The sequence below is a fragment of the Cynoglossus semilaevis genome, chromosome 13, assembly GCF_000523025.1.
Source record: "Cynoglossus semilaevis isolate Cse_v1.0 chromosome 13, Cse_v1.0, whole genome shotgun sequence".
NCBI lineage: Eukaryota > Metazoa > Chordata > Actinopteri > Pleuronectiformes > Cynoglossidae > Cynoglossus > Cynoglossus semilaevis.
The window spans coordinates 8,128,145-8,142,672 of record NC_024319.1 but is presented as its reverse complement, the minus strand read 5'-3'; the positions used below and the strand labels follow the sequence as shown (position 1 = coordinate 8,142,672).

The 14,528-nt window shown below is 41.4% G+C and overlaps 3 protein-coding genes across 3 annotated transcripts in view; all 3 read left to right on the top strand.

Annotated features, from left to right (window-relative positions):
• Positions 1-3,618, top strand: part of ptdss1a (phosphatidylserine synthase 1a) — an 8,578-nt gene extending 4,960 nt beyond the window's left edge. Inside the window, exons 8-13 of the mRNA XM_008323313.3 lie at positions 624-736; positions 868-933; positions 1,083-1,182; positions 1,496-1,564; positions 1,815-1,881; positions 2,206-3,618. Coding sequence (XP_008321535.1) covers positions 624-736; positions 868-933; positions 1,083-1,182; positions 1,496-1,564; positions 1,815-1,881; positions 2,206-2,300 — 510 coding nt within the window. The 3' untranslated portion in view covers positions 2,301-3,618. The remainder of the gene's footprint in view (positions 1-623; positions 737-867; positions 934-1,082; positions 1,183-1,495; positions 1,565-1,814; positions 1,882-2,205) is intronic.
• Positions 3,619-4,298: 680 nt separating this feature from the next.
• LOC103388369 (E3 ubiquitin-protein ligase NHLRC1) lies at positions 4,299-6,175 on the top strand. The gene has a single exon (XM_008323312.3). The coding sequence runs from the start codon at positions 4,851-4,853 to the stop codon at positions 6,126-6,128; it is 1,278 nt and encodes a 425-aa protein (XP_008321534.1). The 5' UTR covers positions 4,299-4,850; the 3' UTR covers positions 6,129-6,175.
• Positions 6,176-7,049: 874 nt separating this feature from the next.
• kif13a (kinesin family member 13A) overlaps positions 7,050-14,528 on the top strand; it is a 35,248-nt gene continuing 27,769 nt past the window's right edge. The window contains exons 1-3 of the mRNA XM_025061793.1: positions 7,050-7,522; positions 7,735-7,825; positions 11,719-11,723. Of these exons, the coding sequence (XP_024917561.1) occupies positions 7,468-7,522; positions 7,735-7,825; positions 11,719-11,723 (151 nt within the window). The 5' untranslated portion in view covers positions 7,050-7,467. The remainder of the gene's footprint in view (positions 7,523-7,734; positions 7,826-11,718; positions 11,724-14,528) is intronic.

Sequence of the window (14,528 nt, the reverse complement as noted above, 5' to 3'; positions counted from 1 at the left end):
CATGTAAAGTGAATATAAAGTCTTAATAAAATAGAAATAAACTATAATATTATGTCATTATTTTAATAAAAAGGAATTTGAATATAATGACTTCTAGAAATACCTCTGTACTGTAGTTTTTTTCCATAATGTTTTTATACTAATAGAAAAAAACTATAAAGTTCCTGTTTTCAGGATATCTACATTAAATATAAATTGGATACACGTACATGCTCCTGCTAAAACAGTTTAAGAAATATATTTTTATTTTATTATATTTTTATATTTTATTAATATTTTAAAAATGACACGCAATAAAATATATATTACGTGTGAATGAAATGAGACATTTTACAGTAAATTTGAATGTATTTCAAAAAATGGAAAAACTAAATATTGTACAGATTACATTTAAAAATGGGAAACATATTAACTAATTTTGTTATTCAAATATTAAAAAATACCTGAACAAATATGGCAGGGATTGACCAATGTTACAATGAGTATGTCAACATATTATACAGTCGTGACCAGAATATTACTAATTGAATTTTGAAAATGCCGAAATCCAAAGATTTACATTTTAATTTACTATTTATTAATTTTATTGCTTAAATTTTTTTTATCTATTGCTTCATCCGCAGCTGACGGAGCTGAACACGTTTTTCCTCAAGCACATCTTCGTCTTTCCTGCCAGTCACGCTCTGAGCTGGTGTAGAATCCTCTTCATCGGTATCATCACAGCACCAACTGTGAGGTAAAAGAACAGTTATACAGTTAAAATCATGTGTTTGTGTTAGTGTTTTTTTTTTTAAATCTTATTCGTACCAGACCGGTCTGTTTGTGTGAAGAGCAGTTGAAGTTTATTGATTGTTTCTTTTGCTTCAGGCAGTATTACGCCTACCTCACAGACACACAGTGTAAGAGAGTTGGGACCCAGTGTTGGGTGTTTGGGTAAGTGCAGTCTTACACAAACAGTGTGTACACATGGTTTCCATATGCAGAGATTTTTCTTAGATCTATTTTTTTTCTCCCCCTCAGTTAAAATTGATGTTGGCTGCCCACGGGTCAGAGGTTTCAGCTGTGTGTGTTTTTGTTCTCAGGGCAATCGCCTTTCTGGAGGCCCTGGCGTGTATTAAGTTTGGACAGGACTTGTTCTCAAAGACGCAGATTCTCTATGTGATCCTTTGGCTTCTGTGCCTGGTAAGACCTCAATTCTACGCTCCTCTGTGTCAGAGCCCCTTCTCACGGCACTTGGGAAATATATCTTTTTAATTAAGTTGAAACATTATTTGCTATGGTGTTAAATATATGTTATTATTACCAATATATTATATCAATACTAACTATTTTTGGCCAACATCTGGTTATTTATTCCTAAACTTTAAGTAGCATAAACAAATAGGATCTGCCAAAAAGTTTTTTTTTTTTGTTTTTTTTTTAAGTAAAACCTTTTTTCAACATTTTATAAAATAATTTAATGAATAAAAAAACGTTGTGGTCTTTACTGTTTCAGGCCTTCATTACATTCCTGTGTCTGTACGTTATGGTGTGGTATGCAGAAAACTATGGTCCAAGAGAAAAGGTATGTTTATTATAGTACTGTATGTAGTACTTAATGTCGGGAAGTATTTCAGCTGCTTTTGTGTGTGTAGTGTAGACCATGAGAGAGGAGTTTTATTAATATTGATTAAAGCAGATGTGTTAACAAATAGTTAATTCTACAGCCAAGAACATGGAGGCTAGGAGAATAATACCTGTCAATCAAAGTTCTTCTATCTTTGTGTCTGTCAATCGTGTGTGTGTGTGTGTCTTGTGTCTGAACCTCCTCTCAGTTCCTCTCAGAATGCGAGGATAGTAATTACACAGAACCTGCCGACCAAGTGTCACCAGCATATAAAGGTAAAGACACACACGTTTACATCACATACATCACATTTACTCAAAGTTTTTTGTAAACTTGGCCCGGGGTTAGCCTGTGAGCAGCCTGTGGGCAAATACTTGCATGATCAGATTGCTCAAATACCATGACCTCATTTATAAGCTGTCATGGAAAGTTCTAAAAAAAACAAAGGGTTGTTGTTTGGCACCCTTGACTATAATAGGTTTTTTTTAGGGCTGGAGTCTAGCAGAAATTAGAATGTTTCATTTTCTTCTGTAATAAAGCTTTGTCTGTTTAAACAAAAATAATTATACTTTAATTAGAACTTGATGCTCACTTTCCAGGAGACAGTGACACATACGAAGACAGTCCTACAACCAGACACAGACGTAAAGGCTCAGAAAAGACCAAGACCATCAACGGCATGGACAGCCAGTAGGAAACTGGCCAGAGATTGGTGGGTGACCTCTGAACTCCCCCCAAGGGATCCAGTGTGAAGGATCACAGGTTTAGTAGGGGGTTTAAGTTGCAGCCACTTCTTGGTATAAATGAAGTCCAGAAAGCCCCTGTCTGTAGTCGAGGGGGAGGAGACGGGTGGGACATTAGTGAATTAACAGGTCCGTGCTGCATTATTAGGAGTTCACTGAGGCGTGGACTTCAGAGACGCACGGTCAGCCGCGTGCTGTAGTCTTTTAATGTTCCTGAACCACTGATCACAGGTTGGTGTGACAAGAGAAATGACGTAGTGTGAGTGGGAGAAAAGGAAAATAACAGTAAAAAAAAACAGCCTCTTGTACATGACACTGCATGATCATTGTATCCGATGGAGTAAACTTTACATTATCCTACAATATTGCACCTACCTACAGTATATTAGTACACGTGGCTGGTTTTAACACCGGCTCTATCTTCAGTATGTTGCTCCTGTTTCTATTTCAATGTTAAAAGCCATGTTTGTTTGTAGCACTAAAATGTCTCTTTTACTGTAACAGATTGTCGATTTACCTTGTTAGGTGTTTCTTTTTATCAATGCAAGCTTACGCTCCACTGGATTATTGACTGAATTTTGATTCAACCCATCACTAGGCAGTGCAGCCACTTTTCCAGGATATTTTCTTGATAATAGTGTTGGGATATATTAGGAATCAATGTGACATTTGGTTAAAAAAAAAGTTTTAATTCTAAAATGTCCATCTGCTATTGGCTGCTATTTTTCCACTGTAATGGCTCCAGCCGGTGTGTTCTGGCTCTCGCAGCAGTGTGCAGTTGGTTTACTTTTATGGTTGACCCTCACCCCTGTGTATAAGTTTCACTTTCATGGCCACGTCAAGTCAAATTGTCTTGTTTTTGTGAAGTAAATTGTTAACGGTTGTCACCTGAATTTGTATTACACGACACTGGGACTCTACTGTTATTCTCTGTGTCTTTCACTGTAGCTGAAATGTGTCTGTGTGTCTGGTATTCCCTTGTTTTTCCTTTTTCTAATCTTTGTACGTTCTTTGTACATTCAGGATCAGGTTTGATTCCTCTGCCCTTTTGCTAGTATCCTGGTACAGATATACTAACCACGACAGTCCTTGACAATCCAGACACCAACCTTTGTGGAATGGACCATGCTACAACTTTAGACACTATAAAAGGTACCTTATCTCTGGCCGAACTTTCCAAATGCAGTCCAACAGAAAATGTCCCGCGCTGTTCTCTATTCACTGTGAAATATTGAAACACATTAAAATGTTTTACATTTTGTTCGAAAATGTAAGTGCATTGTTTATTTATTTACATACTGTATATTCTTTGTGCTATCTGTAATGTCACATCATTTTTTATTTAGGCTACTGTAAATCCTACTTTGGCTCAGAGTCACATGTGAGCTGTGCTTTGTTTAACCTAACAATAATCTGAAATGATAGATGTCCTTGTTTGACCTCTGTAGAGCAGTGTGCTGCAGCAGAGCAGTGCCACAGTGGCTGACTCACACACACATATCAGATTTCACTCTGTCTGCACACCACACCACACCACACCACTCGTACTGAAATAGCTGCCTAATAGGCCGTAAGGTGAACCACGAAAAGTCCTCTAGAAATTGAATTCCGCTCCGACGTCTATTCATGAACGAATGAATAAAGTTGTCATTGATTACTTCCTTTTATTGATCAAAATTACTCAAAAGAGAAAGTTCACCTTATCGTTTATTTGCCTCTATTTGTGGCTTTGTATAAAGCACTGTTCAGAATCCATTTGGCCCACATTAGAAGAATTCCTCTCTATCGGTAACGTTAAGTAAAACCATGGAGGCAGCCGTGTTGCCGGAAGTGTTGACATCAATCAGCTACTCGATTGGTCTATCACGATCACGTGTCAGACCGTGCCACCGCTCGCGCACCAAAATCTTATTGCGCACTGAAGACGCTAGTGTTTTATAAAATGCATCGATATAAAAAACGGGCAGGATATTTTGCGACGAACTTTTTGCGGTAAGTTTAACGTAACTCGTTCTTTTTTATGAAGTTGAGATCGTGTAGTTCCCAGACGTCGGAGCGAGATGATAAGACGATAATCGGATTCACCTTGCGGCCTATAATGTTGAACTACTACAACTTGTGTTTTCTAGGTACAGATGAAGTGATGTGAGTCCTAAATTTTTCTTCTCAAGAAAAAAAGATTTAAAAATATGTTTGAAGACATGTTGAAAAATACCTTTCTGTTTTAGATTTTAATGGAAATTGTTTTGTTTTTTAAAAAAAAACTGAACGTGTTGGTACAAAAACAGCCGCTGTGCCTTAATTTAGTGACCAGTAGAGGGCAGCGGAGAGCCACAGGGTTGTGCAAGACAGCCGTGTCACGTGCTTTGGGCCTTAAGCACAAGCCGTGAGTGTGCAATTCTGTATTAGCTCTCTCCTCTTTAGCTCGTTCTTCCTTTGGAACTACCAAAGCTGTCGCTAAGCTAACTCCAGGTTTGTGAAAATCAGGAAATATTTAAATCATGGCCACGAATCCTGACCCGCAACAATTTCAAGCCTGTCTGACTCCTGAGGGTGTCCTGAGAGATATCCAGATCAATCTGCTGGAGTGTAAAGTCTGCTTCGAGAAGTTCTGCACTCAGCAGAGGGGACGCAGACCTCAGAACCTTTCCTGTGGCCATGTTCTGTGTCTGGAATGCATCAAGACTTTGTCCCACCCTCTTCTGAAGATGCTGGAGTGCCCCTTCTGTAGACAGCTGTGCAGTGCTGACAGCACCTCCCACTGCCAGGCTCTCTGCGACCTCCAGGAGCTGCTCCTGTCATGGAGACCCGAGTCCTCTGCTCATCCTCACAAAGCAAAACAAAGTGTTTCATTGGCTGCAGGAATAAACTCCACAGGTCTTAGCTTCTCTGCAGCTTTCGGCAGTTGGGGGACTCTCATCAACCCTACTGGAATAGCAATCCTAGGGTCAGCAGGTACAATATTCGTGGTTCACGGTGGAGAGAAAAGGGTGTTGGTGTTCAACACTCGGGGCAGAGAGCTGAACAGTTTTGGACCGAGCGGTAAAAGCAGTGAAGAAGTGTGTTATCCTGTAGACGTAGCGGTGACGCTCAGTGGTTACGTGGTGGTGACTGATGCAGGGGATAAATCTGTGAAGATCTTTACCTACAGAGGGAAGCACGTGTTGACGGTGAAGGAATCCTTCCAAATGCCCTGGGGCGTGGACACGGATTGCTCTGAACACATACTAGTCTCGGACACCTTGGCAGGAACTCTGTCTCATGTCAGGGTGGACGTAGGCCTTGGTGTTGTCGTGGACCATCGTGTACCAGTGTCTGAGCTGCAGCATCCAAAAGCAGTGGCCTGCTGTCAGGCGTCAGGGAACATGGCAGTGATTGAACACTGCAGTGATGATGACCATCAGCCCGTCACACACCATCACCACCACCACCACCACACCAGGCTGAAGGTGTTCTCCAAAGACTTCCATCTACTTTATGAGACAGACAGTTTCAGACTGACCATGCAGTCCACGCTGAGGTTGAGGATGTCCAGTGTGGTCTTTGACGGTGGAGATCTGCTAGTGGCCGACTCCACAGAAGGGATGATCTGGAGTTTGAGGAGGCTACAGGACGATCTGCTCCTGACTCCTCTGGTAGGAGACCGCCTCACACGTCCAGTTGGACTGGTGTCCTTCAATGACACACTCCTCGTTCTGGACGCTGGAGACCATACAGTGAAGATTTACTGTCCTGAGTCTGATGTTGGATCCAAGCATCCATCTTTTAAAAGCTCCTAAAAATAAATGTGACAAGTTTGAAGATTAATAATCTTGTCTTTGTGGTGTTTTTCCTACGAATTTCAATGTGTTATTGTTTTGTTTTGTTTTGTCCGTGTACCATCAGAACCAGGAAAAGTCCCTGGAACAAATGACGTAAAATATAGACGCGGTTTAACCGTCAAACCGTCACACTTCAGGTCTCAGTTTTCTTGCTTCGCCCGTTCTTCTTTTGTTATTGTACATCATTTCTCCATTTAAGGGAAACAAAACTGTGGTTGTGGAGCCGTGATTGTAGACATTCCTTCGCTTCAATGACATCACAGCCAAAAAGACTAAAAAGTCCAGAGAGAAGGAGTCGGCACCAAGGACCGGAATCGTTTCTGTGGAATCCCGTGTTTATATTTGTATCATACAGTCTGTCATTGAAACACCTTCCATTTCCCCCAGACTCTGCTCACCATTAGGGTGTCATTTATCATCCCTGTCCCTCCACCTCCCTGTCCCACCCATTTACCTCCCTTCTTTTTTCTTTCAGACTCCCCCTCTCTCCCTCTGACTCAGCTTTACTCTCTCCCCCTCTCTGTTTCCTCTCCCTGACTCAGCCTCTCTTCCCCGTTTCTCTCATTCTCATACTCGCCCTCTCTTGCACTCTCTCTCTCTTTGACTCGTCCCCTCCTTTTCTCAGTGTCTCTCTCCCTGACCCACCCTTCTTTTCTACTTCCCCTTCTCTGTTTCCCCTTTCCTCCTCCTTAATCTTTCTCCCCCCTTTCAGCCTCCCTGCTTCTATTCCACTCCCACTTATCTCAGTCTCTCTCTCCGGTCTATTAGTCTCTTTCTCTCTGTCTTCCCAGCTCTTTCGAACTCCCCCTTTCTCTCCCCTTTTCCCCAATCTCTATCTATCTTCCTACCTCCTCTCCTCTATATTTCTCTCCCCATTTCTTCCATCTCCTCTCTCTTCCTCCCTCTCAGACTCACTTTTCCTCTGTCTCTTACTCCCTCCCTCTCCCCCTTCCCTCCCCTCTCTCTCTCCCTCTCTCTCCAAGCCTCACTCTCTCCCTGTGAGCCTGAGGATGGCAGTCGTGCTCCCAGTGGAAGATGGCGGTGCTGGAGATGCTGCCCGCTGACTATGGAGCCGGAGACTGGATTATAATTTTCAGCAAACTGTGGCTGGATGTACAGATGAAAAATGGACACGTCTCCGTCTGTTCCCCCGGAGCTCTGGACTCTGTTGGAACGGTTTAAGTAGAGTCTACTGTCCGTGTTTTAGCTCGACAGAAGCGCAGTGCTGTCGTCGGGGGTTCGGAGCGAAAGCTCGGCGCACACAGGCAGACAGGGTGGGAGTGAAAAGTGGACAAAAATGTCGGATACAAAGGTAAAAGTTGCGGTGAGAGTCCGGCCCATGAACCGCAGGGGTAAGTGTTACTGACCGAACTACGGTTTGTTGACTTTTTGACACTTTCACAAGTTTTTCTGTCTTATTTCTTCGCCATTGCTGCTGCTGCCGCCGGTGCTGCAGTCAGTCTGGAGTGTAGTCTAAACCAGGCTGGGATATTATCCCCCTTTTTTTTAACTTTTCACACCCCCGCACTTAGCCTCACTTCACCCAACAAACTTCTTTCTGCAGAAATGGAACTGAACACAAAATGTGTCGTGGACATGGAGGACAACCAGACTGTCCTGCACCCTCCAGCCTCCGGTGCAAAAGGAGAGAACAGGTAAACAGTGCTGAAATACTGCCAACACATAAACCATGTCTATGGAGGGTTTTTTTAACATTGCATTACATCATAATTATTAACAAAAAAAATGAAGTTGTTTCCTTTTTCCCTGGGAACGATCTGTGCACTTGTATTATTAGGGGTCAGGGTGCAAAAAGGGCAAATTGCAGTGTCACTGTCTTAACTGTATCCCTCGTTGCACTGTAATACAGTCACAGTGACACTTAATACAGTCCACAACTGTTTATTCAACAACCTCCTGGTTACCAGCCCAACCCAAACGTCCAAACAAACCTCATGTCACATGTGGACGAGTTCAGTTTCAGAGCAGTCAGAATCTCCATGTTAATTAAATGCACTACGTGAAAAGGAAAAGAGTAATCACTCACTGCTGCTGCTGCTGCTGCTGCTACGGACAGGACATGCCGTCTGTCATCTGTTTGCAACATGATATTATGTTATGTAATTCACGTGAACTTTCCAATATTGCTCCAGTGTGTTAGTATCAACACATATGTGCTGCGTGACATGGACCGTATATGAAAAAACGGATGTAGCTGCTGCTGAAGTCTCAGAGAAAGGCCAGAGGTGAAAGCTAAAGTAATAGTGTGATTAAATGTCTTCAGGGAAGTACTGTATGGGTACTTGGACAGAGCTGTTTCTGTTTTTCTGGTTGCAGTTCATTGGCTGTAAGTCCATGCAAAAACTTCTCAGGGCAAGAACACCTTGATCCTGACAGTGTTGATTGCAAGATTTGAGTTTTTCGTTGTCGGAACACGTTTGTGTTTTTTGTAAATGACCGTTGCATTTACTGAAAATAGACATTAAAGTTTGAGAGGGCTGGTAAATATGAGTGAAGTCAGCAGTCAGCAACATTTAGACAAACCCAAACAAGGTGACGTCAGAGGAGAAAAACACGGGGAAGAGGACGTGAAGCTAAAAAAAAAAAAAATCAAGTGAGAAGTCAGGCAGAGAAGAGCAGCTGCAGATGTCTGCTGAACTGTAAATGTCAGGCACATTATGGGATGTAAAGGAATAGTTGATCAGAGCGGAGAGAGATCATTAGATTCCTGACACGTGAAGTAGCAGGTGTTGTCTTCTGAATATCATGATGGTTTTTTTAAATTATTATTCAGTCAATATAAAAATAGACATAACATAAAAAGAAAATGACTAGTTGACAGTTTGTTATTGACAGGTAAATAGTGTTTAGTTGACAGTTTGTTATTGACAGGTAAATACCGTAGTAGCTGTGTTACAGTAGCTTTATTGGCAGTACAAGTACTGACTACTAACTATTTATTCGTACATCTTAAAAGTCATTTTATTTATAATATTTACTGTGTGTCAATCCCTTGTATATTTTCTCCGGTTGTGTATATGTGATGTTGGCTGTTGGTGTTCAGAAAAGTTGCTGAACAACAACTTAAAAAGTGTATTCATACTGTGTGATTAAATTAATTCAGAGCCTCAGGGTGTTTCACTGCAGACCTCTGCAGTCTGGACTCATTTCACCTGCGTAGCATTTGGAGCCTGAACCAATCACATCTTGGCTCTTTGCTTCACAAGATGCTTTTCACTGGTTATTCAATTTGTGGAGTGTCATTCACAGCTACATATGTGGAACAGGATACGTAACAGTGGACCAATAAGCTGTTGTGGCTGTTTTTGCTCCTCTAATGGCCTGAAACTTTGAAGACAAGTTTTTTTATCTGAGCGATTTCATAGCTACATTATAAATCTATGCTGTGAGCTGATCCTGTCCCTCCCCCCACCCTTTACTGCTTGTACTTGTTAGGCTTTGAATGTAGTTCAGGTTGTCTGACAGAGTAAGGGGCCCATTACTTTCATACAACAAGTTTTTTTTATATGTACGACTGCACGCTCTACCCTATTATTCGGGGACTTTTGGCCGCATTTAGCTTTTTTTCTTTTTAAGATTTTCCTGACAATCCAATCAACACAAAAACTTGTTGTTTTAAGGTTACTAATAAAGGACACCTTCCTGATGTTTTGATTACAAACTAATTTCTAAATTGAATGGTTGATAATGCATGAGAAGAACAGCGATATTAAGTCCAATTGTCAAGTGATTTCCAGATTAATCACCTAAAAGAAGCCATGATTTTTTTTTTTATCAAAAAAGACCTAAATCTGGCAATTGAGAGTAAAAGATTGTCAGGGAACTGTTCCATGACTTTCTAAATGTAGTAACTTTCACCATCATAGAAAGCAAGGAGGTCGTGCTGCCAATTTCTTCTATACGATCTATGGCATTGACCAAAGTTTTACAATGCCACACTGTTATTGTACAGTGTAGTCCTACCATGCAATTACTTGTTAACATTTCACTGCAGTGTGTGTGTGTGTGTTTGGCTTTCTGTGTTTAGGCTGCATTGGTTTTTCTTAAAGCGTATAATTTTCCCCTCTGCTGTTTGTGGAGCCTCATTGGGCCGTAGCCTGCTCACTAAGACTTAGTCCTGTTGTGAAGACACCTGTTCCAGTGAGTTTGATATGTGTCAGATTAGGTGGGTATTAGCATACCAGCTATGGCTGCAGGGCTAAGATCATGGGAACTGTTTCTCTCTCTCATGGGAACGCTCAGGTATATCCTCAGAAAACTTTGCTTAAGCAGCAGATTGTATGATTGAAAACACAACGACCCAGTGGAGCCGTTACTGCTCAGCAATTGTGCTTGGTACTTTTTATTATTACCAGCTAGCGCCTGGATGATGTTTTTTGTTGTTTTAAATTAAATATAGAACTTTATGTGGATTTTAAAATAATGAAATGGTCATTTGTACTAAAATTACTATCCAAATGTTGCCCAACAATTAGCACGCTTCAACCTCGTATCCCCTTGTTTTTAATGAGCCTAGGCAAACAGGGTGGGAATGTGGGGTCCACATGCGGACTGGAAAACGAAACAAGGGTTTGCAGACGTGAAATTTAAGAAGCGGGCATGGACTGAAGTAAAACTAGAGCCATCGCCACGATGACTCATTAATCAGTCACTGGAAACATGTTCCTGTGTTTTGATGAGGTTTCTCTTCAGACCACACAGCACTAAAACATGTGAGCCACGTAAAGAATTTGAATGAATATAATGGATTTGTCTAAGCCTCATTCTTTGCACTGCTGAGCATTATGAGTGCACTCGTGACACCCGCTCCCTCCTGCGCTCATATTTCTCTGAGAAATGAACGATAATCTCAGTGGTTGGCCAACGAAACGTAGATTCTGACCTCAGGGCGACAGGTTAAGTTTCCCCGGTTTTATCTTTCATCTTGTCTGTTGAGCTGGCACGAACAGCATATTTGAAATGGGAATCTGGGAAAGTAGTTTTGCTTTCACGCGCCAGTCTGCTCTCCTTCGGGGTTTAGACACAATGGAGTTGGGGGTGGAGTGACAGTAAAATACCTGAGGCTGCTGTCTGCACGGGGGATGATCCATGGAGCATCATGACAAGAAAATACCCTTCATCTCACACACTGGCGCTATATTACATCTATCATGCCTCAGCTTGCCTGTCAATTAGCAACAATGGAATACAAAGCCACTTAGTCTTAAAGGGTCATTTTAAATGTTAGCATACTGGGATTTGGACCCAAGCCAGAGCTTTAGCTGAGCTTTAGCCAAGAGCTAAGCTTTATCCTCGTTTACAGGGAATATTTTTCTTAAAAGACGTTCCCACTATTTTTCATGTATTTAGAGTTAAATGATAACAAATAAGTACATTCACATATACTGTAGATATTCAGTGTTAGTGTTTGATCACTGGATGCGCAACTTTCCATTCCATTCTCTCTGGGTACTCCGGCTTCCCACAGCCCAGAAACATACATGCCCTGATTTGGCTAACCTTTAACCTTTAGAATACAGCAGTAGAGGAAGCTTAACATTTTCTTCTATTGTTTAGAACAGCAAACCATACTGTTGTAACTCCATAACGTATTAATATAGGTTTCTGCAATTGATTATTATTTGTTGAAGTTACATTGTTAATGTAATGTTAACCAAATTACTTGGTGGGCCGCAGTTGGACCCCAAGCCATATGTTCAACACATGTGGTTTAGAAGAAATGCTCTCTCCTGTCACACATTTCATTTCGCTTTATTTTTTATTCTAATTCTGCTTTTTTTCTCTTGACACATCTCCATGTGTAACTGTCCGTTGTAGCTAGCTAAAAAACAGGAGTTGTTACTGAAGAAGACTCTCTGTGGGGATGAAAATGTTCCCCTTGTTCCTATAGCTTTTCTGCGCTCTGTCTTTCAGGAGTATCAGTGGGGGCACTGTCTGTAAGCGAGCCTGTAATTTCCACTCTAATCCTGTCCTTATCACTAATGGTTACAGAAGCTCAATTGGCGTTATCTGCACTCGCCTGTGTTATCTTGCTTACTTGAGTATTTAAATGTGAGTGTGGGTAGCAGGGCCGGGGTAAGGACTGGAGGGTTCTTCCCGTCTTTGAACTCCTGTGAGGAAATCTTCAAGTACGTTTGAGTCATTGATTTCCCTCTCATGTCTCCACGACTGAAATGCTAAACAGGTTTTGTTTAGAGCTGCTGTCTGAAGTCGTTGTTTAGACTGTTGGTGTAACGAAAAATAAGGGATGTCAAAATCAACTTGTTTATCCTTTTCATTTATTTGTATTAATCGTAATAGTTTTAAAAGTTTTGCATTTGAACACATTTGCAGAATGACACTCACTTTGTATTGAATAATTCCAGGTCCGTCCACCTGACACAGTCGGCGAATGTATTGCACCAATTAATTAACAACTAATGATGATTAATTATGTTTAATCATGTTTAATCCACAGCCTCTCTAGAATCAGTCAGATTTAATACATTTAAATTTAACATCCTTCTTAAAATAAAACATGTATTACACGAAGAAACACAAAATAATACATTGTCATTAATGTAATAATACAATATATTTTATTATATTCATTTTAGTGGAATTACATCAGAAAATTGACCTCTGTGTTAAATTCAGTTTAATTAAGATAAAAAGGCAGGAAGTCGTTACTTAACACAGAAGTTCCAAAAGGAATTTACTGCATTTTTTTTTCACTGCAGTTTCTTCCTAGGTTTCCCATTTCTCATTGGTATAATGTGTGTTATAAATCATTAGAAGCTGTAATTATATCAATCATTAACAGTCTGAGTGTGTTTTGTCTACACGTATTTTTTTTTATTACACGGAAAAGCTCATTTCTGTCGTTGTTGTGTCTGCTCCACCCAACCACCCACTCACAAAACAATAGGCACATTTTCCTTCATCCTAAACTTGCAATGCTCACATAAAAGTTTGTGGGTTTTTCTTCCCTTCATTTTCCAGTGCCAGAAAAGTTTTTTTAAGGCCTTACTCTACAGGACGTTTAGTCGTTATCACAGAGTCTCCAAAAGGAAGATGTCAGCGGGTGAAGACAGTGTCCCAGTGCGGACTAATCACATGACTACTGGTGATCCTTCTTCCCCAGACCTCCCCAACACTCCTCCACTAAATGAATGACACCAGTGCTGTGCACAGTGTCTGTCCACAGGAATGTCCCCTTTGTCTTTCCATTGTGTTCCCTGCGTGCCAATAATCAACCTTTCCATGCAGTAAGTTGTTATTCTGCGAGTAGTTGGAAACGAAAACACACAATAGGCCAAACTTTATTCCCTACAAAAAATTAATTCAGCCGTGATTCCCAGACACAGTGTTGTGTGCTGCTGATAAAGGGCATTTATTTCCGCAGGGACTGCTCCCTGTTTGTTTTGAGGGTGGGGACAGTGTTTACATCCCGAGGCAGGATCAAGAAAAGATGGCCTTCTGCCTCTTTGTTAAGTCTCCGCCTGGTTGACTCAGATGTGGCGACTCATTTGGAGTATGTCAAAGTGTGTCAATGAAACTTTCCCTGTATTTCAGATTCTCCTGCTCTTATAAATTGGAGGATTTGAGCAGAGTCTGGTCATAGTTTCTATATTTCACATGGTGTGAGCTCTATTCACAGTATCCTCAACCACTACGTTGGAGTTATGTTATTGTTGAACCTGTTTTACCCTGTTTTACTTGTGGCCTGTGTCCCCCGGCTCTCGTAGTCTCTTGTCCTCCGCAGCCACACTCTTTACACACTAGTGATATGGAGCAAACAGAACAGGCTCAGAGGAGGCGTGTCCTGGTAATAAATGTGTCACTTCAGGTCTTGTGCTGAGGAAGCGTTACCATATTGAACAAATCAATGAACTCACTCACTTATTCCTGGCTTTTAAATAAAACACATAGGAGGAGTTGGAGCAGATGTGGCCAGAAGGACCCTCTAACTGTCTGCCTCTCTCTCACACACTCGTATGTCACCATCAGACACACACACATATCAGCAGACACCAACTGAAGCTGCTGACCGCACCAGTCACACTGTGGTGTCAGAAATGCCAGAGAGGATTCAGTCAGGCCGTCACTGCATCATCTGTGATGGAGGGTTGGAGCTCCCACTCAGAGCTCTGGTCTCCGCGGCCTGTGTGTGTGTTTGTGTGTGTGACTGATGGTGGAGCTGTTTATGACGCCTGTATTGAAATGACAAAGATTGGCTTTCATTTTGGAACTTTGACTCACAAGGAGGTCGGGAGGTTGTCTCTTTTCTGTGTTTATCTCTGTTGCCCGGCGACCGCTGTTGCCAAGATGCTGAGAAGTTCTGGGCGCTTCAGTGAA

Bases quoted from the DNA above. Each gene is read 5' to 3' on its own strand.
- LOC103388369 (XM_008323312.3), top strand. From the start codon at position 4,851: ATGGCCACGAATCCTGACCCGCAACAATTTCAAGCCTGTCTGACTCCT.